At 46.9% G+C, this 26,017-nt stretch overlaps 1 protein-coding gene across 2 annotated transcripts in view; it reads right to left on the reverse strand.

Annotated features, from left to right (window-relative positions):
- Positions 1–355: 355 nt before the first annotated feature.
- Positions 356–26,017, reverse strand: part of slc28a1 (solute carrier family 28 member 1) — a 107,759-nt gene continuing 82,097 nt past the window's right edge. For both annotated transcript variants that reach the window (XM_059640168.1, XM_059640169.1), the window contains 6 exons: positions 23,165–23,333; positions 15,260–15,457; positions 12,151–12,232; positions 7,308–7,406; positions 6,151–6,262; positions 356–4,287 (listed from right to left, as the gene is read on the reverse strand). In XM_059640168.1, coding sequence (XP_059496151.1) covers positions 4,167–4,287; positions 6,151–6,262; positions 7,308–7,406; positions 12,151–12,232; positions 15,260–15,457; positions 23,165–23,333 — 781 coding nt within the window. In that variant the 3' untranslated portion in view covers positions 356–4,166. The remainder of the gene's footprint in view (positions 4,288–6,150; positions 6,263–7,307; positions 7,407–12,150; positions 12,233–15,259; positions 15,458–23,164; positions 23,334–26,017) is intronic.

The raw sequence follows: 26,017 nt of genomic DNA on the forward strand, positions 1-26,017 counted from the left end.
AAAATGACTGAGATCGGTTTCTCATGCAGTGTGTAACTATCCTGTGCTTGCTGGAGATTCAGTTCTATTTTAATTGGTGAGATTTGCAGTGCTTTCACAAATGAATCATGTTTGATGTGGCCACTCCGCATCTAGACTCTGCAAATTGTTTGCTGCGGCTCACTGTTTAAACAGGTCGTTTTTCAGAGAGACCAGGAATGCGTTTAGCTTCAAGTCCCACGTCTTGACGCAGTGATGCTAACCCTCTGCTCCAGTTACTGTGTAAATTGTCTTCATTCTGTTTTAGATAGCCACGAACCACAGTCACCCTTGTTAAATGAAGAATAGTTTGATGCCAGTATTGAAGCATTTTTATTGAATTTTATTTATTGAGTTGACAAAGCCAAAAATACTTACAGTAAGAAAGTTTCAGAACTGCTTTAGTGACTATATTTATATATAATGACTGTTATGAATAACCTTTGTACCTTTGAAATTAAAAACAGAGTTTTTCGGCTATCCGCTGAGAAGCTGGTCAGCACTTAAATAGCGGGTGGCGTCAGATTTATTGTTGGGATAGTTTTTGAATGGTCGGCGCCCCCAGCTGAGAAGCGTCTGCACATAATACACCAGCGCTGCCCTCTACAGGCTCAGGGAGGGTAAACCCTCATCTCTTGAGAGAGAATGTTGTGGCTTGAAGTCCCAATTCTGTCCCTTGCAGAACCCAGTCTGCGCTGGGCAGGATAGCGCTGAGGGAGCGCTGCAGTGCCAGAGGTGCCCTCTTTAGGATGAGATGCTAAGCTGAGGCTCTCTCCGCCTTTTTGGGATGGTTGAAGGTTGGGAACACTCTGGAGTGACCTGGCCAGTCTTTATCTTCCGGCCAAAAATCCCAGCCCAATGTTGGTGTGGATCCCAAGTACTGGCTTGGACCTCACGAGGAGCAGCAGTTACTGTCGAACATTTCGCCACCTCAATTTCTTCTGGGCCGCTCGTTGCCTGGCTGTGCCAGGAACAGAGAACGCAGCGTCCCTCAGAGAGCTACGTCATAGAACTGCAACCCCACCCCCATGTGATAGCAGTGAATTCTAGTGAGGGGCCGAATGGACAGAGTGGCAGATGGGTGAAGTGGCAAGACACATGGGCAAAATGGAAGGTAGGTGGAGTGGTAGGGACAGTGAGGTAGGCATAGATGAGTTGGACCGAAGGGTCTGTTTCCATGCTGGATGACTCTGTGTGCCTCTGCAGTTTGAAGATAGTCTGTGTGTGAGGTGGGGTGTGGTTCGGTAAGGGGGTGCAGTCCAGGCTTCGGATGGTGCTGGATGGGGAGCAGGGGATTTAATCATTGGATGTTGAAACTTCCTGAAGCTTCCACTGCTCCAGTTCCTCTCTCAGAGTGCCTGGAATTTTGGGGCTGTCGCCTGATTATCACAAGGGAGCTGAGATTGGGACCTTGCTGTGTCCCATTTCCTACATTACAACAGTGTGTGGGCTTCAGTATGCAGCTGACTTGCTCCTGAGGACATCCTGAGGTTGCAAACGGCACTATGTCAGTGTTATTGTCCTTTTGGGAGCTGCAGCAAATCCCAGAGCGAATTATTGTGGCTCTGAACGGTGGGATTTTGAGTGGGTTATGGCTGTTTCCAATCACTGTTTGGATGCGAGAGACTCAATAACCTACTCCACTAACTGGACTGAGAGCTCCCAGTGGGACCATGGCTGAGGTACAGGCCTCCCGGGTCTTCTAGGCCATATCCTGCACTAGCAGAACAGGAGTGGCAGCTACATCTCACCATAGGGCACATGAACATCTACCATCTCTGCCCATCCTCACAATGGTCCCAGTTACAGAGACTGCTAGCTTGATGTTGGTGCTGAGGGTTGGGATAGAATGTCCTCCCTGCTCCCCAGGGGGTTCTAGTAGGTGCGGGGACAGGGGGAGACTGCGCCCCTGGCAATGCAGCGGTCTGCCCAGCCACGATAGGGCCCACGAGAGTCTTGCCCAGGATCACTGCATTCCACTCCAGCTGAAGGGAAAAAGGGTGAGGACTACTTGGATAGAGAGAAAATACCAAAGAGAGGAATGTGCCAGCAGGCAGCTCAGCGATCTACCGGACCATGCATAGATCCTTATAGGTGCAGACCTACTTCCCACAACCCCCTCCCCCATCATCCAACCAAATAGCGGGTGTGAACGCCTTCTCTCCAGAGTGTGAATGACAGGCGGCAGACAGCTTGTCGGGGTTTCAGCTGCGTCTTAGTCCAGAGTGCAGTCTGTGATATCACTCCTAACCAATGTGTTCAATGATGCTATGACACACACCTCTGGAGCAGGCGGGAATTGGCTTCGACCTCCTGGCACAGAGGCAGGGGCTTTGTCAATGTGCTAGAAGAACCTTCTAGAGGATGGTCTGTCAGGCAAATGAACAAGCGGGAACATAAGAACCAGGATTGGAGAAGGGGAAGGACATAAGCAGACTTAATTCTGACATTGTGGAGTCACAGAAATGATCAGAACTGGAGTGGGGTGGGGACGTCACTCCACCCTCAGCATCCCATTGCTCACTACTGGGCATAGCAAATGTCATTGGTAACTGGTAATCTCGCCGGGTTAGTAACCCAGGGCCCCAGCTAATGCTCTGTGGATGTAGGTTCAAATCCCACCATAGCAAATGGTGAAACTTCAATCCATTAAAATCTGGAATGAAAAGCTACTCTAATGGTAGCCATTATCAATCATAGAGTCATACAGCACAGAAAGAGACCTTCTGGTCCAAGCAGACCAAGCTAAACTAGTCCCACTTGGCTCATATCTCTCCAATCCTTTCCTATTCATGAAGGTACCCAAACATCTTTTCAATACTGTAACTGTACTCACATCCTCAGGAAGTTTGGTCAGAAACCACTCTCTGTGTAAAACAGCTGTCCCTCACGTTCTTTCTCCTTTCAGTTTACAAATATGTTCTCCAGTTTCAAACACCCCCCCCAACCTAGGGGAAAAATTCTTGTCATTCACCCTGTCCACGCCTCTCATGATTTCATAAAGCTCTGTAAGGTCACCCCTCAACCTCCTACCCTCCCAGTGAAAATAGTCCCAGCCTATCCAGTCTATTTTCATATCTCAAGATATCCATTCCCAGCGAGATCCTGGTAAATCATTTCTGAACCCTCCCCAGTTTAATAACATCCTTCCTATTGCAGGTTGACCAGAACTGGACACAGTACTCCAGAAGAGGCCTCACCAACATCCTGTACAACCTCAGCATGACGCCCCAACTCCTCTACTCAAAGGTCTGAGCAATGAAGGCAAGTGTGCTAAACACCATCTTAACCACCCTGAGTACCTGTGATGCAAACTTCAAAGAATTATGCACCTAAACCCCTAGGTCCCTCTGTTCTATAACACAAACAACCCATCTGGTTCACCAATGTCCTTTGAGAAATCTGCTGTCCTTACCTGGTCCGGCCTACATGTGACTCCAGACCCACAGCAAAGTGGTTAATTCTTAACTCAATTAGGGATGGGCAATAAATGCTGTCTCTCTTACCCTTGCCCCTTTAGATGCTACTGAGGATGGTAGAAATTGAGACAGTCAACAGTTTCGAAAGGAAATTGGAGGCACTTGAAGGAAGTAAACACTCAGCAAGAAAACCCCCATCCCTCCCTTCAAGGCGTCATCAGCTTTACCACTGCTATGGTTCCTTTGAGCCAGAGCGTGCCTTATTGATTTGTGCTGGGAGTTGTTTGGGGGCATGGAGTGAGGGATAGGACAGACCAGATTTTACTAAATACAGAAAGCCAACATGGAAATCAAGGGCTGAACAGTCACCTCTGCTGTGAGATGACGTCACCGTGTGTGTGTGTGTGTGTGTGTGTGTGTGTGTGTGTGTGTGTGTGCGCGTCACACACTCTGTCTTCCCTCTCCCTCAGCCCCGATATCACAGGCTTATGTCACAAACTAGCAACAAGCAAAGCAATCAAATTACAATATAAAGTGGCACATCGACCAATCAATTCTGGAAGGATGGTCACTGCTACGTGTAAATGTTGCAGGCCTCACATCTCCCGTCCTTGGCCTGTGACGAATTAATTGGCATCGTCTCCACACTTCAGGATATATGATTTGTCACACATAGGTCTGTTCAACATGTACATTGCTATCTTCGTTAGCAGAGGAAATAGGCATCGTTCACACTGTACAAACACTATTGTTATACAAACCACAACACTTATGTAAAAATATTATACTCTGATTGACGCTTGACCATTCTCCAGTGAATGTGATAGTTCCAGTCACATTGAGCACCACACTGTGAAAAGAAAGGGAGGGTTAGTCTGACAAGTCAATGAGACAGCAACGACGGTTCAGGGCAAAGTCTAACCTCATTACTCAACCACCAGAAGTTTTTCCTGATCTTCGAGGCATGGCTGTGCTTACAGCTCTTCAATCACAGCTGTTTTCTGTTGTACATCCATGTGGAAGCTTACGCCAGTTTCCTACAGCACCATCTGGCAGCAGTAGCAGAAAGATGCCCTGGAGCTTGAAAGGGTTCAGATAGGATTTCCAAGCATGTCGCCAGGATTGGAGGATTTGTGCTATTGGGAGATGCTGAATGGGATTCAGCTGTTTTGCTGGGAGTGTTGGAGGCTGAGCGGTGACCTGCGTATAAAATCATGAGGGGCATGGATAGGGTGAACAGCTTTTTCCCTAGGGAGAGGGGATCCAAAACCAGAGGGCATAAGTTTAAGACAAGAGAGGAAAGATTTAAAAGGGACCCAAAGGATGACCTTTTCAATCAGAGGGTGGCATGGGTAGAATGAGCTGCCAGAGGAAGTGGTGGAGACTGGTACAATAACATTGAAAAGGCATCTGGATGCGTATATGAGTAGGAAGGGTTTAGAGGGATATGGGCCAAATGCTGGCAAAGGTCAGATTGAGATATTGGTCAGCATGGACAAGATGGACTGAAGGGTCTATTTCCACACAGCACAGAACTCTATGACTCCAGTTCTATGGGCAGAACTCCACCAGATTTGCTTTTTGATAAAAAAAACCCAACTATGTGACAAGCTGCAGATCCTTGCAATTTCCTGCAATGATACAGAGCAGATGGAAGGAAGGGATAGTAGGAACTGCAGATGCTGGAGACTCTGAGAACTGATGAACACAGCAGGCCAAGCTGCATCAGACGAGCATGAAGGCTGATGTTTCGGAAGGGTCCAGGCCCGAAATGTCAGCATTCCTGCTCCTCTGATGCTGCTTGGCCTGCTGTGTTCATCTAGTGCTACACCTTGTTGTCTCTAAATGAAAGGAAGGGTTTGGTCAAGGGAGGTTGCCAGGTCCCACACAGAGAGAGCCCAGACTACACATCTGCTGGTGGTGATGGGCATTTGCTACCCAGTCAAGGGTCTCGCTGTGTCATGAACTGGCTGTGATGGAATACTCCAAGGTTTCCTGGATGAGTGCAGATCTGACAACATCAACCCCAGCCACATCCCATCCACCAGTGCTACTACTCACTCCCTCCACCACTGAAGCTCAGTAACAGCAGGGTGTCCCATCTACAAGGTGCACTGCAGTGACTCACCATGGCTCCTTAGACCATACCATCCAAATTTGAAGCCTCTACCACCTGGAAGGACAAAAGCAGCAGGTACATGGGAATATAACCACTTGCAAGTTCCCCTCCAAGCCATTCGCCAACCTGACTTGGAAATATATCGGCGATCCTTCACTGTCACTGGGTCAAAATCCTGGAATTCCAACCCCCCAGCCTAATGGCATTGTGGGCCAATCCACAACATGTGGACTGCAGATGTTTAAGAAGGCAGCTCACCACTTCTCAAGGGCAACTGGGGACGGGTAATAAATGCTGGTGGTTCCCCTATCCCAGGGATAAATAAGAACAATAATAGCCATGACAAAGAACCATCAAGCAATCAGTCTTGAGGAGATTCAGGCGGGAAAGAGTCCACTTACAACCTGCAGGCCTCTTGGTTAGGTCAGAAAGGAGGTGAAGTTGGTTTCTGCTGCTGGTGTGAGAAAGGCTTACTGACTAAATAGTGGAATGCGTGTGTTAATAGTGTGTTTGATTTGTGCTGTCTTTCTCTGCAGCACAGGCAGAGGTCAGCTTCAACCTTCAGGTTCTGCGCTGTCCTCAGGACAAACTCACCTGCTGTAGAGGTCTCTGCAACAGGTCAACAGGTTGTCACTGGTTACATTGAAAAAGCTGCTGCTGAGGTAGCTCACACAGTGTACAGATTCCATAGGCACAATGAGGATTCCTAATGCACAGAAAATAGTTCACAGTATACATTAGGCATGGAAGGAGGATCTTCAGCCCATAAAGCCTGCTTTGGTTCTATCCCCTGCCTTTTACCCCCATCCCTACACTCCATTTCTATCCAACTAACCATCCTTTGAATGCCTCAATTAAACCTGCCTCCACCACATTTCCAGGCAGTACCTTCTTTCCGCTCACTATTCATTGTGTGCGCAGCATAGAATCCCTACAGTATGGAAGCAGGCCATTTGGCACATCAAGTCACACTGACCCTCTGAAGAGCATCCCACCCAGACCCACCCCCCTATCCCTGTAACCCTGCACTTCCCATGGCTAATCCACCTAGCTAGCAAATCCCTGAACACAACGGGGCAATTTCCCATGGCCAATCCATCCTAACTTGCACATCTTTGGACTGTGGGAGGAAACCGATGTGACGTGGATAAAATGTGCAAACTTCATACAGACAGTTGCCCGAGTCTGGAATCAAGCTGCGTCCCTGGCAGTGTGAGGCAGCACTGTTTCACTGAGCCACTGTGCTACTGTTCCTTCTCACATCATCCTCACTTTGTTTGCACATCACTTTAAATCTGCACCCCTTTTGTTCTTCACTGTTTTATGAGCAGAACAGCTTCACCCTATCTATACTATCCAGCTCACTCGTTATTTTGAACACCTCTGTCAAATCTCATTTCTCCAAGTTGAACAATCCCAGTTTCTTCAAGTTCTGAGGAAGGATCCTTGGGCCCAAAATGCTAACTCTAATTTTCAGATGCTGCCAGGTTTCTCCAGCAATTTCTGCTTTTGTTTCTGTTCCCAACTGCTTTGATCTACCCTCATCGCCGAGGCTCCTCATTCTTATCAATGCTTCTGTGCTCTCTCTCAATGCACACACATCCTTCCAACAATGTGGTGCCCACACAATGACTGAGAGAGGGCCAGCGTGAAATGGGACCTTCAGGCATCAATGGCTCTGTTTTACTTGGGGGAGGGGTAGGGGAGCATGCCATATGCTCCAGAGTCGAGGATAGATCCCTCTTGCTCACCTGCGACACACGCATTCACCAGCGATGTGACAAATCCTGTAAACAGGGCGTGCATGACAATCGATGATATCTCGCTCTTACGGCCTGGAACCATGGCAGCTGCAGAAACAAAAGGGAGTTGATTCTTAGGGACAGGCAGATTTGCATTCACGTATCGCCTTTCAAAGCAGTCACCTTTGCCTTTTTTGCATGCAGTGACTGATTGTGATAAATAGAACATAGAACATAACAGCCCAGTACAGGCCCTTCGGCCCTCGATGTTGTGCTGACCTGTCATACCGATCTGAAGCCTATCTAACCTACACTATTCCATGTATGTCCATATGCTTATCCAATGACGACTTAAATGTACCTAAAGTTGGCGAATCTACTACTGTTGCAGGCAAAGCATTCCATTCCCTTACTACTCTCTGAGTAAAGAAACCACCTCTGACATCTGTCCTATATCTTTCACCCCTCAATTTAAAGCTATGCCCCCTCGTGCTCGCCATCACCATCCTCGGAAAAAGGCTCTCCCTATCCACCCTATCTAACCGTCTGATTATTTTATGTTTCAATTAAGTCACCTCTCAACCTTCTTCTCTCTAATGAAAACAGCCTCAAGTCCCTCAGCCTTTCCTCGTAAGACCTTCCCTCCATACCAGGCAACATCCTAGTAAATCTCTTCTGCACCCTTTCCAACGCATCCACATCCTCCTTATAATGCGGTGACCAGAACTGTACGCAATACTCCAAATGGGGACACACCAGAGTTTTGTACAGCTTCACCATAACCTCTTGGTTCCGGAACTTGATCCCTCTATTAATAAAAGCTAAAACACTGTATGCCTTCTTAACAGCCCTGTCAACCTGGGTGGCAACTTTCAAGGATCTGTGTACATGGTCACCAAGATCTCTCTGCTCATCTACACTACCAAGAATCTTACCATTAGCCCAGTACTTTGCCTTCCGGTTACTCTTACCAAAGTGCATCACATCACACTTGTCTGCATTAAACTCCATTTGCCACCTCTCAGCCCAGCTCTGCAGCTTATCTATGTCTCTCTGCAACCTACAGCATCCTTCGTCACTATCCACAACTCCACTGACCTTAGTATCGTCTGCAAATTTACTAACCCATCCTTCTACGCCCTCATCCAGGTCATTTATAAAAATGACAAACAGCAGTGGACCCAACACCGACCCTTGCGGTACACCACTAGTAACTGGTCTCCAGGATGAACATTTCCCATCAACCACCACCTTCTGTCTTCTTTCAGCAAGCCAATTTCCGATCCAAACTGCTATATCTCCCACAATTCCATTCCTCCGCATTTTGTACAATAGTCTATTGTGGGGAACCTTATTGAACGCCTTGCTGAAATCCATATACACCACATCAACCAGTTTACTCTCATCTACCTGTTTGGTCACCTTCTCAAAGAACTCAATAAGGTTTATGAGGCACGACCTTCCCTTCACAAAACTGTGCTGACTGTCCCTAATCAATTTATTCTTTTCTAGTTGATTATAAATCCTATCCCTTATAACCTTTTCCAACACTTTACCAACAACTGAGGTAAGGCTCACTGGTGTATAATTACCAGGGTTGTCTCTACTCCCCTTCTTGAACAGGGGAACCACATTTGCTATCCTCCAGTCGTCTGGCACTATTCCTGTAGATGATGTTGGTGGAAGGGTGCACACTGGCCATGACACCTGGCAGAGGTCTCTCGCGAGGCAGTGGTGTAATTGTAACATCACCAGGTTCGCAATGTAATGGCCAAATAACTCTTCATAAAATCTGATGTGAAGTATGGAGGGGGGTAGCATTTTTGCTTCTAGCAACGTAAGATCCCTCAGCTAATGTTCTGGAAGGTACGAGTTCAAATCCCATGTCTACAAAGTTTTTTCTAACACAGTCAGGTGACCCACGTAACCACATTTGACTCATTTTGTTTACTGATTAGAAGTGCTTATCAGTTAGTCAAAGTGTTCCCTTCCTCTTCATCCAGAAAGTTGAGGATCATTTAAAAGCACTGAGGGGCATGAGAGGAAAGAGCACGAATATAGCATTACGCTAACAGATCAGTAATGATCCATACTGAATGGTAAAGCAGGATCGAAGAGCCAACCTGCTCCTATACAACTAATGCATGTTTGCGATCCACCCGAGAGAGAAGGACGGGTTTCAGTTTCATGTCTGTCCAGAATGGCAGCATCTCTGGCAGCATAGGGCACCCTCAGCTCTGCACTGGGCAGTCAGTCTCCAGTTTCTGAAGTGGGGTTTGAACGTACAACCTTTGGAATTAGAGGCGAGAGAGTTTCAGCAAAGACCTGATGTTGGGCCTCAGGTAAGATTCCTTTGCTCAGCTTTAAGGCCATCGAGTTAGAGGTGGGAAGTGAAGCAATCTGCTCTGAACACTATGTGCATTGTTCAGTATTGAATATAACCACTTGCGTGTCTGTGTGTGTGTGTGCATGCGTGTCTGTGTGCATGCATGCGTGTCTGTGTGTGTGTGCAATGTGTGTGTGCGCATGTGTGTGTGTGCGTGACTGTGTGTATGCGTGTGAGTGTGTTTGTGTGTGTGTGTGCGCATGTGTGTGTGTGTGTGCGTGTGTGTGTATGCGTGTGAGTGTGTTTGTGTGTGTGTGTGCATGTGTGTGTGTGTGCGTGTGTGTGTATATGTGTCTGCATGCGTGTCTGTGTGTGTGTGCATGCGTGTCTGTGTGTGCATGTGCGTGTGCATGCGTGTCTGTGTGTATGTGTGCATGTGTATGTGTGCGTGCGTGTGTGTGTATGTGTGTGAGTGCATGTATGTAAGTGTGTGTGTGTGTCTGTGTATGTGTGTGTGTGTGCACGTGTGTGTGTGCATGCATGTGTGTGTGTGTGTGTGTGTGTGTGTGTGCATGTATGTGAGTGTGTGTGTGTGCATGTATGTAAGTGTGTGTGTATGTGTGTGTGGGTGTGTGTGTGTGTGTAGATCACACCTAAAACCTGACTCTAGGGGGCCACTAACCATGGCCTCAGCTGATGCCTTCTACACAGTGCTGAGGCCATTCTGCCCTGCTAGATGTGCACTACTTCAGTTGGGACGTGTAACTGAGGTTCCTTTGGACTTTCTGTAAACTGTCCTATGGGACTGCACACGGAAAAGCAGAGAGTCCTTCTTGTGTTTTGGCCAGCTGTTATCTTTCAATCAGCACCAGCCCACCTCCCCAGTTGTGGGATCTTACAGTGCACCAACTGGCTATTACATTTCTCCACATGACGTCAGTTGTATTTTCACTTAAATAAAGTTTTATTGGCTGTGACACATTTCAAGGATGTGAAAGGTGTTATGTAAATACAATCTCTTTATCTTCAACTCAGATGCAACTCATACTTTACAATCTAACTTTATCAGTTTCAATGACTATCAACATTAAATCGCAGCATGTTCTTTCACCCCAAATGTCTTTACCAAGCTTAAAAGAACAATACAGCACAGGAGCAGGCCCTTCGGCCCTCCAAGCCTGTGCTAACACTTCCATATTAAAACTGTCTTCACTTACAGGATCTATATCCCTCTATTCCCTCCCTATCCATGTGTTCATCCTGGTGCTTCCCGAACGCTGCTGTTGTGTCTGCTTCCACCCCCTCCTCTGGCAACGCGTTCCAGGCACTCACCACCCTTTGTGTGAAAAACCTGCCTCGCACATCTTTTTCAAACTGCCCCTCTTGCAGCTTGAACCTGTGCACCCCCCCACCCCGGTAATTGACCCCTCCACCCTGGGAAAAAGCCTCATACTTTCCACTCTATCTGTACCATTCACTTTCTTACAAACTTCTATCAGATTGCCTCTCAACCTCCTGCATTCCAGAGAAAACAAACCCAGTCTATCCAAACTTTCTTCATAGCTACAATCCCCCAAATCAGGCAACATCCTGGTAACCCTATTCTGTACCCTCTCCAAAGCACCCACATCCTTCTGGCAGTGTGGTCACCAGAACTGTACACAAATAGTGGCCTAGTGACTTTGCTGTTATGAAGCAAGTTTCGCTACGACACCTGAAATCACACTACGGACCCCCCCACCCCACCACACAGAGGGTGCACAATGTTCGAGGTCTGGGTATAGAACTCCCCTAGCAAAAGGAGTGAACGCGATCAGAGAAAAAAAGTCTGTTGTGCGGTGAGTGGTTAAGGTCTGGGATGCACTGTGTGAGAGTGTGACAGAGATACATTCAGCGAGGCCTTCGAAAGGGAGAGAGACCATTATCGGAAAGGGAGGAAAGCAGGAGAATGGGCACTGAGTGGCCTCTTCATTTGGAGAGCTGGCACGAAGTGATGGATCAAATGGCCTCTCCCTGTGCTACAGCAACTGTATGACTCAGAAGGAAGTTGCTGTCAGTTGAGATGATGCTGTGCAACAGTCTGCAATGGAGTACAGAATGGACAGATCCAGCAAGGTCTCGTCTGATCCTAATCCAGTGAAACAGAGCAGGGATTGTCTCCTGGGTGATGTGCAGTCTTGGTCATGAGATGGACACGACTGTCCTCGCGCTCACTCAGCAAGACAGAAGGATGGAGGGTGAACTTATCAAGGATTGTTCACAATCTCCGCATCTCCCAAGCTGTGTTACTCTGATGAAGTGCCTTCACTTTCATTCGGTTAATGCAATCCACAGAGAGTCTCAAAGGGGATGGCTTTGGGTGAAAAGGGAAAGCAAATAGAGCCCCGAATGGGCAAAAGAAAGCAGAACACAATGGTTAACGGACATGGTTTGAAAAGCACTTGAAGTTTGTAGGAGATTAAGTGGTCATATCAAAGGTTTCCTCAACATTGACTGCAATTGTCTGATTCTGTTTGTGTTACTTACAGAGTCCTCCAAGCATTATCCCGATTGATGAAAAGTTTGCAAAGCCACAAAGAGCATATGTAGATAATATCTCTGCTCTGACCTACAGTGACAAAGGAGAAAACATAAACCTTTTCCAGAATCCTTCCAGTAAACACTCCCAATTTACAAACAAATGGAGTTCCATTTAGATAAATGTGAGGTGCTGCATTTTGGAAAGGTAAAGCGGGGCAGGATTTATACACTGAATGTCAAAGTCCTGGGGAGTGTGGCTGAACAAAGAGACCTTGCAGGGCAGGTTCATAGTTCCTTGAAAGTGGAGTTGCAGGTAGACAGGGCGGTGAGGAAGGTGTTTGGTACTCTTGCCTTTATTGGTCAGCGCATTGAGTATAGGATAATAAAATGTGATGCTGGATGAACACAGCAGGCCAAGCAGCATCTCCGGAGCACAAAAGCTTTTGTGGTCCTGAGATGCTGCTTGGCCTGCTGTGTTCATCCAGCCTCACATTTTATTATCTTGGAATTCTCCAGCATCTGCAGTTCCCATTAGCATTGAGTATAGGAGTTGGACGTCATGTTGTGGCTGTACAGGACATTGGTGAGGCCCCTTTTACATTACTGCACACAATTCTGGTCACCCTTCTGTTAAACTTGAAAGGTTACAGAAAAAAAAATTTACAAGCAAGTTGCCAGGACGGGAAGGTTTGAGTTATAGGGTAGGCCGAATAGGCTGGGACTTTTTCCCTGAAGCATAGCAGGCTGAGGGATGACCTTATAGAGGTTTGTAAAGTCATGAGGGGCATGGATAGGGTGAAAAGAAAAGGGTTTTTTTGCCAGGGTAAAGGGTGACTAAAACTAGAGGGGCATAGGTTTAAGGTGAGGGGGGGAAGATTTAAAAGGACCGGAGGGGCAACTTCTTCGTACAGAGCGGTGTGTGTGTATGGAATGAGCTGCCAGAGGAAGTGGTGGAGGCTGGTACAGTTACAACATTCAAAAGGCATCTGGATGGGGACATAAATAGGAAGGGGTTAGAGGGAGAGATAATGGGAACTGCAGATGCTGGAGATTCCAAGATAATAAAATGTGAGGCTGGATGAACACAGCAGGCCAAGCAGCATCTCAGGAGCACAAAAGCTGACGTTTCGGGCCTAGACCCTAGAAGGGTCTAGGCCCGAAACGTCAGCTTTTGTGCTCCTGAGATGCTGCTTGGCCTGCTGTGTTCATCCAGCCTCACATTTTATTATCAGGGGTTAGAGGGACATGGGCCAAACGCTGGCAAATGGACTAGATCAGATTGGGATGTCTGGATGGCGGGGATGAGTTGGACCAAAGAGTCTGTTCAGTACTAAATAAGTCTATCTAAATCTGGAGATGACCATTCGGCCCCTCAAGCCTGCTCTACCAACCAACAGGATAATGGCTGATCTGATTGTGTTCTAAATTCCGCATGATGATAATCCCTGGCTCTCCTGCCCAATTGGAATCCATCTGTGTTCTTCTTAAAAATATTCCATAACCAGCTCCAAAGCAGAGCATTAAAATCGCAAAGCTGTCTGAGAGAAAAGAAATTCTTTTCCCAGGCCCACAAGGACACGCCCAAATTTTAAGCTTATGGTTTTGGTGTCATCCACAAGAGGAAACATCCTTTCTTTGGTCAAGACCATTGGGGATCATCTACCCTTTGAATCAGGCCCCTCACTCTTTTAAAGCCCAGTGAAAACAAGGCCAATCCTTTAATCTGTGATCTCTGAGATTGTTTTCATCCTGTTTGGATGTGAAATCACCAGAACCTAATGCTGGCTGATGTTAGGAAGATAGGCCACCTTATATCCCTGGGATTTGAAGATTTTTGCTTCCTGATTTGCTCAGATGGATTGAGATTAGGTAGCGGTCAACGCTTTACCCTTCTTCAGGAAAGCTCCTTTCCCCCAGCTGCTGCCTGGCCTGCTGTGTTCTTCTAGCCTCCTGTTTGCCTCCCTTGGTTTCCAGCATCTGCAGGGTCTTTCTGTCTCTAACTGAGCTTAGCTGTAAACCTGGCTGAATGTCCATTGGTTTTGCTGGGGCTGGGGGTCAACTGGGGGTGATGGGGCTTTCTTAATCACTTTGACCAGAGTGAGGGCCTTCGTCTGTGCTTACTGCTAGATTACAGGCAGGTGACAGGAGAGCGGTCAATGTAGCTGTGCTGGCGAAGGCAGGGCACTGCTGTGGCAGGGTGGAGAACATGACAAGGTGGAATGGGATGGAGATCTAAATGAGTATTTCAGAGGGACCAAGACTCTCTGCTGAAAGGTCCTGGGCCTGAGTTGTGGCCTTTGCAAACAGTGGGCACCTCGCTGGAGAACTGGATCTCTGTGATCTGTCAGCATGTCTTATTTAATCCACCCAGCATTCTGGCCTCACACCAATATTGTGCCTGTTCAGCTCTATGCAGAGAGCACCAGATCCACTTTGAGCTTGTCCAGCTGCTGGAATGCATTGGGGAGCTACTCCAACGTAATTAGTCCCTTTCCGCCATTCTACCTAGAATCGGGAAACTCAGACTATCCTCGGACTTGCTGTGGTGAGCTGCACAGTCAGTTTGTAAACCAGAACAAATTGGAATTGGATGGCACATTGAATTGTCACTATCACTGGATTTGAACCCATGAGAGGAAGGGTTAGCTGACAGAATCTTTGCGACTGCCTCAGTCATAGAGTCATATGGAATGGAATCAGACCCTTTGGTCCAAATTATCCACGATCAGGTTCCCCAAACTAAGCTCGTCTCATTTTCCTGCATTTGGCCCACATCACACTAAACCTTTCTTACTTGCACACCTGTCCAGATGCTTTTTTAAAAGTTGTAACTGTACCAGCCTCCACCACTTCCTCTGGCAGATCGTTCCATACACGCACCACCCTCTGTGTGAAAAGGTTCTCCCTTTAGGTCCCTTTTAAATCTATCCCCTCTCACCTTAAGCCTAGCTTTGGACTCGCCTACCCTACCCTATTCACTCTATCCATGCCCCTCAGGATTTTATACAGATCTGTCACCCTCCGTCTCCAACAGTCAGGGATAAAAACTCTCGGCCTGTTGAGTCTTTCCTTTGAGATTAAACCTTTGGTACTTGCTGTTCACGCACGTACTTACAGAAATCCACTGCTTCTTGCCATTGATAAACTCTGCGACACCATTCAGTCGGTTTTTCTGGTAGACAGAGAGCTTCTGGTAAGCCACAAACTCGTTAAGGAACAGCTTGATCCCAATCAGTTCAGCAACGAGAAAGGAATCATTCCAGTCCACTCCCATCATGTAGGCGATGGGCATAAAGACATAGGAACAGATAACCTGCAAACACAACACAGATTAGACCACAGTCAAGCAACAACACCATCACAGTCTCTGCACAGTACAGTGAACCAGTGCCCTCCATAATGCTGAAACCCAGTGTTACGGACCAGACCAAACCCCCGAATAGATTATCAAGGAGCTAGCTTAGACCCTAAACTTTATCTTATTTAAAGGCACTGAATTCCAGATGTAATTCGATTGGTCAAACTACCAGGCTTTAAGCAAAACACACTTTATTCTTACGCACAGTTAAAACACAATTAAAAATAGAAAAACCAGCATAATGTTAACTCTATTAAACACTTAAACAAATAATAGAGGTAACAAGGTATAGAGCTGGATGAACACAGCAGGTTAGGCAGCATCAGGGGAGTAGGAAAGCTGACATTTCGGGTCTAGACCCGAAACGTCAGCTTTCCTGCTCCTCTGATGCTGCTTGGCCCGCTGTGTTCATCCAGCTCCACACTGTGTTATCTCAGATTCTCCAGCGTCAGCAGTTCCTACTATTTCCTAAACAAAATAATAAACTGTTTAACTATTACTTATCAGCTGCTGCAATATAGCAGCATCCCATAAACATGCCCTTGGCAAAGGCAAATTCAGCAAAACAGATTTCCCTCACTTGCTATCTCCTCCTGTCCAGGAGAAGGACCATTGACAGAAGGAATGTAGCAGCAGAAAGTGAACTCAAGCTTTTTAAAACAGCAGAGAGAGAGGGAGCTATATCTAGCAGCTTTAACTCCAAAGCCTCAACAACTTAAAGCAAAAACTAAACTCCTGGGTCTGTGTGAGGCTGACTCCACCCATTTATACCTCTTCTGTTTAATTTTTGAAAAAAGCCAATGCTATTTGCCCCGCTTTCCAAGGAGCTAACACTTCGGTACCAGCTTTACAACACAAATCAATTATTAAGGAAATGATGGAAATTTTAGAAAAAGTTCTTCGGAAAGTCTTAAGGGACTGGAGCATTTGAGTTATAAGGAGAGGCTGGGACTGTTTTTCTTTGAGCTTTGGAGGTTGAGAGGTGACATTGTAGAAGTTTATAAAATCATGAGGGGCATGGATAAGGTGATTAGTCAAGTATTTTTTTCCCCAGAGTGGAGGAGTCCAAAACTAGAGGGATTAGGTTTAAGGTGAGAGGGGAAACATATTAAAGGGATCTAAGGGGCAACTTTTTCCTGCTGAGGGTGGTGTGTGTCTGGAATGAACAGCCAGAGGAGGCAGTGGATACAGGTACAGTTACAACATTTAAAAGACATTTGGACAGGAACATGCATAGGAAAGCTTTAGAGGGATATGGGCCAAAATGCAGCTAAATGAGACTAGATTTGTTTTGGGACACCCAGTCAGCATGGCCTGGTTGGGCTGAAGGGTTTGCTCCTGTGCTGTATGACTCCATGTCCTCTCTTCAAAAGTAACAGGGCAGACAATCCATTTTAAAGGCACATTTCACCACATAACATTCTCGTTAGCTGTGTTTCTATCTCCGTTGCCAAACCAGTCTGTGTTTGTGATCTTATTTCCCAACTCCAGTATCTACAGACCTTTAAAGAAGGAAGTGACCAACCAGATAAAAGCAGTTCGCTGCCCAACAGCAGGTGTGATCTCCACCACAGTGTAAAGAGAAGGTTCTGAATCCTAGCTCAGTGATTAAGCCTCACCTCAATTTATTTAAATTGAGAAAGAACACGGTAAGCTACAGCACAATAGGATTTGGGGGTCGGTCACAAAGCATGTGTCAGAAAAATACTAACATCCAAGCACAGAGAAGGCAAACAAAATGTTAGCCTTTACTTCAAAAGGAATGGAATATTGAAATGGGGAAGGTTTTACCAGGGCTGTCCAAGGAACTAGTTAGACAACACTGATGATGTGGTGAGTTTTGGTCCCTTTATCTAAGGAAAGATAGACCTGCATTAAGGCAGCTCAGAGAAGGTTCACTAGGCAGACACTGCTGGGGGGGGGGGGGACTGACTTTTGAGGAGAGGTTGAGTAGCTTGTACCTGCATTTGTTGAAGTTTAGCAAAATAAGAGAAAATCTTATGGAAACATAAAGGACTGTTAGGGAGCTTGTCAACAACAGCCTAGCTGGCCTGCCAACCCATGCCACGGATTGCTATGGCAACAGACACTTTTACATGCATGTTGCAGCCTACAGTGACAACTGCCATTGACGTGTTTAATCTGTTTGGCAGAGAAATGTGGGATAGAATCTGCAGGCATTCTGAGACTGGAAATGTTAACTTGGGATTTCTCTCCACAGATACCAACAGATCTGCTGAGTTTCTCCAGCGATTTCTGATTTTGATTTTCAATCTGGAAGGTCAGGCTCAAAGGTACGAACGTTACCCACTGTGCCATGAGCTCTCCTGAGAAGTCACTGCCGTCTAGAAATGTGTTCATTTCTCGAGAGAACGGAAAACTGAAGAGGTTAAAAAAAAGCCGAAAGAACTCTAGATGCTGTAAATCAGGAACAAAAACAGAAGCTGCTGGAAAAGCTGAGCACGTCTGGCAGCATTTGTGAAGAGAAAATCAGAGTTAATGTTTTGGGTCTGGTGACCCTTCCTCAGAACTGTCATAGAGTTCTGAAGCTAAAGAGGTGTTTAAGATTATGAAAGACTTTAGTTTAATATTCATTCATGGGAAGTGGGCATCTCTGACTGGCCAGCACTTTTTAACCTGTCCCTGGTTGCCCTCGAGAAGGTGGTGATGAGCTGCCTTCTTGAACCGCTGCAGTCCATGTGCTCTGAGTTGATCCATAATGTCCTTAGGGAAGGAATTCCAGGATTTTGAGCCAGTAACAGTGAAAGAACAGCAATATATTTCCAAGTCAGGGTGGGTGAGTGGCCTAGAGGTGGTAGTGTTTGACAGGACTGGCATAGAGACGGTTTCATCTGTAGGGGAGACTATATCTAGCTGTCATAATTATGAGATAGTCACAGATAGGGAATTCAAGAGAAATCACTTGAGTGTGGGAACTGGAACCAAAAGGAGTAGTTGAGTTGAATAACATTGAAGGCAGATGAGTGTGTGAGGGTGAAAGTAGTTTTTTGATAAAGTTGAATGAAGTGAGTGGACAAGAATCAGGCAACAATGTGCAAAATGTGAAATTGTTCACTTAGGAAAATTTTTTTTAAAAAAGCAGGGCATTATTCAAAAGGAGAATTATGAGGCATTATGAGACCATATGACTTGGAAGCAGAATTAGGCCATTCAGCCCATTCAATGAGATCATGGCTGATCTGATATTACTCAACTCCAGCTTCCTGCCTTTACCCTGTAACCCTTGACTCACTTATTGATTAAAAATCGATCTATCTCAGCCTCGAATTAACTTAATGACCAAGCCTCGATGACCCTTCGTGGTAAAGAATTCTACAGATTCACTAACCTCTGAAAGAAGAAATTCCTCTTCATCTCTGTCTTAAAAGGGTGACCCCTTATTCTGAGATTGTACCCTCTGGATATTCCCTCAAGGGGAAACAACATTTCCACATTAACCTTGACAAGCTCCCTAAAAATCCTTTATGTTTCCATAAGATATTCTCTTATCTTTCTAAACTTCAACAAATGCAGGTACATGCTACTCAACATTTCCTCAAAGGTCAGCCCCCACCCTGATATCAGCCTGGTGAACTTTCTCTGGGCTGCTTCAATGCCAGTCTATCTTCCCTTATGTAAAGGGACCAAAACTCACCACATCATCAGAGTTGTCTAAGATAACAAGGTGTGGAGCTGGACGAACGCAGCAGGCCAAGCAGCATCAGAGGAGCAGGAAAGCTGACCTTTCAGGTCTGGGCCATTCTTCAGAAATGGGGGAGGGGAAAGGGATTCTGAATAAATAGGGAGAGACGGGGCAGCGGATAGAAGATGGATAAAGAAGAACATGAGAAGATGGTATACTGTATCCGCTGTTCCCATTGTGGCTTCCTATACATCGGGGAAACAAAGCGGAGGCTTGGGGACTGCTTTGTGGAACACCAACGTTCGGTTCGCAACAAACAACTGCACCTCCCCGTTGTGAATCATTCCAACTCTCCCTCCCACTCCTCAGACAACATGCCCATCCTGGCCTCCTGCAGTGCTACCACGATGCCACCTGAAGGTTGCAGGAACAGCAACTCATATTCCGCTTGGGAACCCTGCAGCCCAATGGTATCAATGTGGACTTCGCAAGCTTCAAAATCTCCCCTCCCCTGACCGCATCCCAAAACCAGTCCACCTCATCCCCGCCTTCCTAACCTGTCCTTCCTCCCACCTATCCCCTCCTCCCACCTCAAGTCCCACCCCCATCTCCTACCTACCAGCCTCATCCTGCCTCCTTGGCCTGTCTGTTCGCCCTGGAGTGACCTATCCCCTCCCTAACTCCCCACCTACACTCACCTTTACTGGCTCCATCCTCTGCCTCTTTGACCTGTCTGTCTCCTCTCCATCTATCTGTTCCTTTATCCATCTTCTAGCTCTAGACGCTCTACACCTTGCCATCTCAGATTCTCCAGCACTGGCAGTTCCTACAATCAGTGTTGTCTAACTAGTTCCTTGGACAGTCTTGGGAGAACCTTCCCCAATTTAATATTCCATTGCTTTTGAAGTAAAGGCCAACATTTTGTTTGCTTTCTCTGAACTTGGGTGTTAGAATTTTTCTGATTCACGCATTGGGACCAGTCCCCAAATCCCACCGTGCTGTAGCTTTCTGTGTTCTCTCTCAATTTAAATCATATTCAGCTCTTCTGTTCTTCCTGCTAAAGTGCAGAAACTCACATTTTCCCACGTTATATTCCATCTGCTGAGATTCTGCCTGCTCACTTAAACCTGTTTATATCCCTCTGTGGACATCTTGCACCATCCTCAATGTTAGCCTTCCCATCCATTTTTGAGTCATCTGCAAATTTGGCTATAATACATTCCCTTTTCTCATCAAAGTCATTAATACAGATTTTAAATTGTCGACCCTGCACTGATCCCCATGACATTCCACTAGGTACAAGTTGACACCAAGAGAAAGCTCTCTTTACTCAACTCGATAAGCTATCCGATCCTTGTGAATGTACTAGCCTGATCACCATGAGTTCCTACCTTAGTAAGAAACCATATGTGGAGTACGTCACAATGTCTTTTCCAAATATTTTACACCTATTGGGTCCCCCTTTCCCTATCCTACATGTTCTGTCCTTAAAGAGTCATTATTAATTTCTCAGGCATAATTTTCCTTTTGTGAAACTATGTCAACTCTGGTTTGTTACTTTATGAGTTTCTAAATGTTCTGTTACCACAGCCTTTTTAATAGATTTATGGCCTCATGCCTCAGAATCCTTCTTGTGAATAACAGTCTGCTTTCTTATTATTTTTCCAGCCAAAGTAAACAATTTCACATTTTTCACATCTTCCCAATGACAGATATGTACAAGGATCTAGGTGTTCTAGTTAATTAGTCACAGAAAGTAAATATGCAGATACAGCAAGTGATTAGGGCTAATGGGATCCTCGCCTCCATTACAAGTGAAATTTGAGTAAATAATTAAGGATGTTATGCTTCAGTATACAGGGCATTGTGAGACTGTATGATGGCTCAGTGGTTAGCACTGCAGCCTCACAGCGCCAGGGACCCAGGTTTGATTCCAGCCTCGGGGCGACTGTCCGTGTGGAGTTTGCACATTCTCCCCATGTCTGCGTGGGTTTCCTTTGGTTGCTCCTGCTTCCTCACACGGTCTAAAGGTGAGCAAGTTAGGTGCATTGGCCATGGGAAATTGCCCTGTAGTGTTCAGGATGTGCAGGCTGGGTGGATGAGCCATTGGTAATGCAGGGTTGTGGGGATAAGGTAGGGAGTTGAGTCTGGGTGGGATGCTCTTCTGAGGCATCGGTGTGAACTCGATGGGCTGAATGGCCGACACTGAAGCGATTCTAAACGCATCTTGAAGATAATGTGTGCATTTTGATCTCTCCATTTAAGGAAGGGTGTAAATGGATTGGAGGCTACTCAGAGGAGCTTTACAGGATTGATCTTTGGAATGAGTGAGTTGTATTGAGGGGAAAGGTTGGATCAACTGGGCTTGTTTCCATTGGAGTTTTGTCGAGTGAGGTGTGATTTTATTGACTTTCAAGGTAGGCATGCAAAGGTTATTTCCTCTTGGGTCAGTCCAGAATTTGGGGAAATGGGATCAGTGAATATGGATACTGGAGACCTACCATTCACAATGTAATCCCTTTCTTTACACTCCCCCTCCCAGTGCATTCCCGCTACACTTGTTTGGATTGAATTCCTTTCAGCATTGCTCTGCCCAGTTCCAGCTGAGATGGTCCCATACATGAAGGACAGAACAGCACAGCAGGTGAACAAGGCCTTAAAATAAAATGAGTTGGAATAGAGAGGCTTATTGCTCAGGTCCTGTGAATACAACAAAGGCAGAGAGAAGCAGGATTCGGTTTTGAGCCTGCTCTGACATTCAATAGTTTCACGGCTGTTTTTCACAGGAGCGTAGGAGGTTGCGTGGGACTTTATAGTGTCAGAATCATACACGCACGGAAACAGGCCCTTCGGTCCAACCAGTCCATGCTGTCCATAATCCCAAACTAAACTGGTCCCACCTGCCAGCACTCGGCCCACAAACGTCCACCAATTCCTCCACAAGTTCATTTCACGCATGAACCACTCTCTGTGTAAAAACAAAACTGCCCCTCATGACCTTTTGTAAATCTTTCTTCTCTAATCTCAAAAATATGCCCCCTAATCTTGAACTCCTCCTGCTTAGGGAAACATCACTTGCCATTAAAGCTGCAGAGAGATATCAAGGCAGCCCAGTAAGCCAAAGTAAGTGGGAAATCATCGAGGAATGCATTCAGATGGAATCAATTGTGAAAGCAATGACTCACATCAGTGAAAAGAACGAGCTGGATGTTAAAACATGGAAACTCATCACACAGGTAGTTGACGAAAGGAGGGAGAATGTATTATAGCAAGAGAATGGGGACACAGGGTTAAGATAAGTGTGTGCCAGATAATTGTAAACACAGCCTGTTTCTGTACTTTATATAGAACAGTACAGAAAAGGAACAGGCCCTTCTGCCCACAATATTGTGTTGAACATGACGCCACGTTAAATTAATCCTTTCTGCCCAGTCCTTGGTTCATATCCCTCCATTCCTTACATATTCATGTGTTAATCTAAAAGCCCCTTAAATGCTCCTGTTGTAATTGCCTCCATCACCGTCCCTAGCAGTACATTCCTGGCACTTCCACCGTCTGTGTAAAAGAGAACTTGCCCCTTACACTTCCTTTGAACTTTCCCCCTCTCCACTTAAATGCATGCCCCTGGGATTAAACATTTCAACTCTGGGAAAAGCAATTCTGATTGTCAATCTAACTATGTCTCTCATAATTTTATAAATATGTATCACTTCTCCCCTCGGCCTCCATTGGTGCAGAGGAAGCAAACTCTGCTTTGTCCACCCTCTCCTTGTAGCTCATTCATTTGGCTGCCGTCCATCATTGTTTCAATAATTGACCTCATTTTATTGCATTCCTTGGGTAATTTCTGACTTATTTCAGCTTACCGGGTAGCCATGATCTCTCTCTTTCTCTCTCTAGCTGTAAGGTGGTAAACGACTGGACACTGTCTGTATGTGAATAGTTTTCTTTAGGTGATGAAGTGTTTGGCAGAAGTTCCCATTGGCTCAGCGGGTGGCAGTGAAATTGTTAGACTGTACCTGGAAACTGAGCTCTGGGTAGTTCACCATTCCACCGAACCAGGACAGAGCCGCGTTTAAAAATTCCAGAATTGCTAGAAACGCCAGGAGGTTCACTGCAATGTTTGCAACCAGGCTAATAGAGGCTGAGGCACCATTACTCGCCGCTTCTAGAATATTCTGTTCTCCTCTGAAAGGGGATTAAATGAAAAAAAGAAACATTACATTCTGAGATAATGGGAACTGCAGATGCTGGAGATTCCAAGATAATAAAATGTGAGGCTGGATGAACACAGCAGGCCAAGCAGCATCTCAGGAGCACAAAAGCTGACGTTTCGGGCCTAGACCCTTCATCAGAGAGGGGGATGGGGGGAGGGAACTGGAATAAATAGGGAGAGAGGGGGAGGCGGACCGAAGATGGAGAGTAAAGAAGATAGGTGGAGAGGGTGTAGGTGGGGAGGTAGGGAGGGGATAGGTCAGTCCAGGGAAGACGGACAGGTCAAGGAGGTGGGATGAGGTTGGTAGGTAGCTGGGGGTGCGGCTTGGGGTGGGAGGAAGGGATGGGTGAGAGGAAGAACCGGTTAGGGAGGCAGAGACAGGTTGGACTGGTTTTGGGATGCAGTGGGTGGGGGGGAAGAGCTGGGCTGGTTGTGTGGTGCAGTGGGGGGAGGGGATGAACTGGGCTGGTTTAGGGATGCAGTGGGGGAAGGGGAGATTTTGAAACTGGTGAAGTCCACATTGATACCATATGGCTGCAGGGTTCCCAGGCAGAATATGAGTTGCTGTTCCTGCAACCTTCGGGTGGCATCATTGTGGCAGTGCAGGAGGCCCATGATGGACATGTCATCAAGAGAATGGGAGGGGGAGTGGAAATGGTTCGCGACTGGGAGGTGCAGTTGTTTGTTGCGAACTGAGCGGAGGTGTTCTGCAAAGCGGTCCCCAAGCCTCCGCTTGGTTTCCCCAATGTAGAGAAAGCCGCACCGGGTACAGTGGATGCAGTATACCACATTGGCAGATGTGCAGGTGAACCTCTGCTTAATGTGGAATGTCATCTTGGGGCCTGGGATGGGGGTGAGGGAGGAGGTGTGGGGACAAGTGTAGCATTTCCTGCGGTTGCAGGGGAAGGTGCCGGGTGTGGTGGGGTTGGAGGGCAGTGTGGAGCGAACAAGGGAGTCACGGAGAGAGTGGTCTCTCCGGAAAGCAGACAGGGGTGGGGATGGAAAAATGTCTTGGGTGGTGGGGTCGGATTGTAAATGGCGGAAGTGTCGGAGGATAATGCGTTGTATCCGGAGGTTGGTGGGGTGGTGTGTGAGAACGAGGGGGATCCTCTTGGGGCGGTTGTGGCGGGGGCGGGGTGTGAGGGATGTGTCGCGGGAAATGCGGGAGACGCGGTCAAGGGCGTTCTCAATCACCGTGGGGGGGAAGTTGCGGTCCTTAAAGAACTTGGACATCTGGGATGTGCGGGAGTGGAATGTCTTATCGTGGGAGCAGATGCGGCGGAGGCGGAGGAATTGGGAATAGGGGATGGAATTTTTGCAGGAGGGTGGGTGGGAGGAGGTGTATTCTAGGTAGCTGTGGGAGTCGGTGGGCTTGAAATGGACATCAGTTACAAGTTACCCACTGCATCCCAAAACCAGTCCAACCTGTCTCTGCCTCCCTAACCGGTTCTTCCTCTCACCCATCCCTTCCTCCCACCCCAAGCCGCACCCCCAGCTACCTACCAACCTCATCCCACCTCCTTGACCTGTCCGTCTTCCCTGGACTGACCTATCCCCTCCCTACCTCCCCACCTACACCCTCTCCACCTATCTTCTTTACTCTCCATCTTCGGTCCGCCTCCCCCTCTCTCCCTATTTATTCCAGTTCCCTCCCCCCATCCCCCTCTCTGATGAAGGGTCTAGGCCCGAAACGTCAGCTTTTGTGCTCCTGAGATGCTGCTTGGCCTGCCGTGTTCATCCAGCCTCACAAACATTACATTCTCTCAGGATTGGAACTGAAGTGACAGTCAATCCACACTTCCCCAGATTGAGGAATAAAATCGAGGGGAGGCAGCAGTCTACAGGTATCACCATTGGACTATTAATCCAGAGACCCAGGTAATGTGCTGGGAACCCAGGTTTGAATCCTGCCATGGCAGCTAATGAATTTGAATTCAATTCTAAAAAAGAAAATCTGAAATTAAGAGTCTAATAATGACCGTGAAATATTGTCAATTGTTGGCAAAACCCATCTGGTTCACTAATGTCACATAACAAAGTGTGGGGCTGGATGAACACAGCAGGTCAAGCAGCGTCTTAGGAGCACAAAAGCTGACGTTTTGGGCCTAGACCCTTCATCAGAAAAGGGGGATGGGGAGAGGATTCTGAAATAAATAGGGAGAGGGGGGAGGCGGACCGAAGATGGATAGAGGAGAAGATAGGTGCAGAGGAGAGTATAGGTGGGGAGGGGATAGGTCAGTCTGGGGAGGATGGACAGGTCAAGGGGGCGGGATGAGGTTAGTAGGTAGGAAGTGGAGGTGCGGCTTGAGGTGGGAGGTGGAGATGGGTGACAGGAAGAACAGGTTAGGGAGGCGGGGATGAGCTGGGCTGGTTGCAGTGGGGGGAGGGGGAGATTTTGAAGCTGATGAAATCCACATTGATACCATTGGGCTGTAGGGTTCCCAAGCGGAATATGTGCTCCTCTTTTGTGCTCCTAAGATGCTGTTTGGCCCGCTGTGTTCATCCAGCCCCAGACTTTGTTATCTTGAATTCTCCAGCATCTGCAGTTCCCATTATCTCTGGTTCACTAATGTCCATTAGGGAAGGAAACTGCCTGGTCTGGCTTACATGTGATTCCAGACCCACAGCAATGTGGTTGACTCTTAACAATTGGCCA

Source organism: Stegostoma tigrinum, chromosome 36, assembly GCF_030684315.1.
Source record: "Stegostoma tigrinum isolate sSteTig4 chromosome 36, sSteTig4.hap1, whole genome shotgun sequence".
In the NCBI taxonomy this organism is placed as follows: Eukaryota; Metazoa; Chordata; class Chondrichthyes; order Orectolobiformes; family Stegostomatidae; genus Stegostoma; species Stegostoma tigrinum.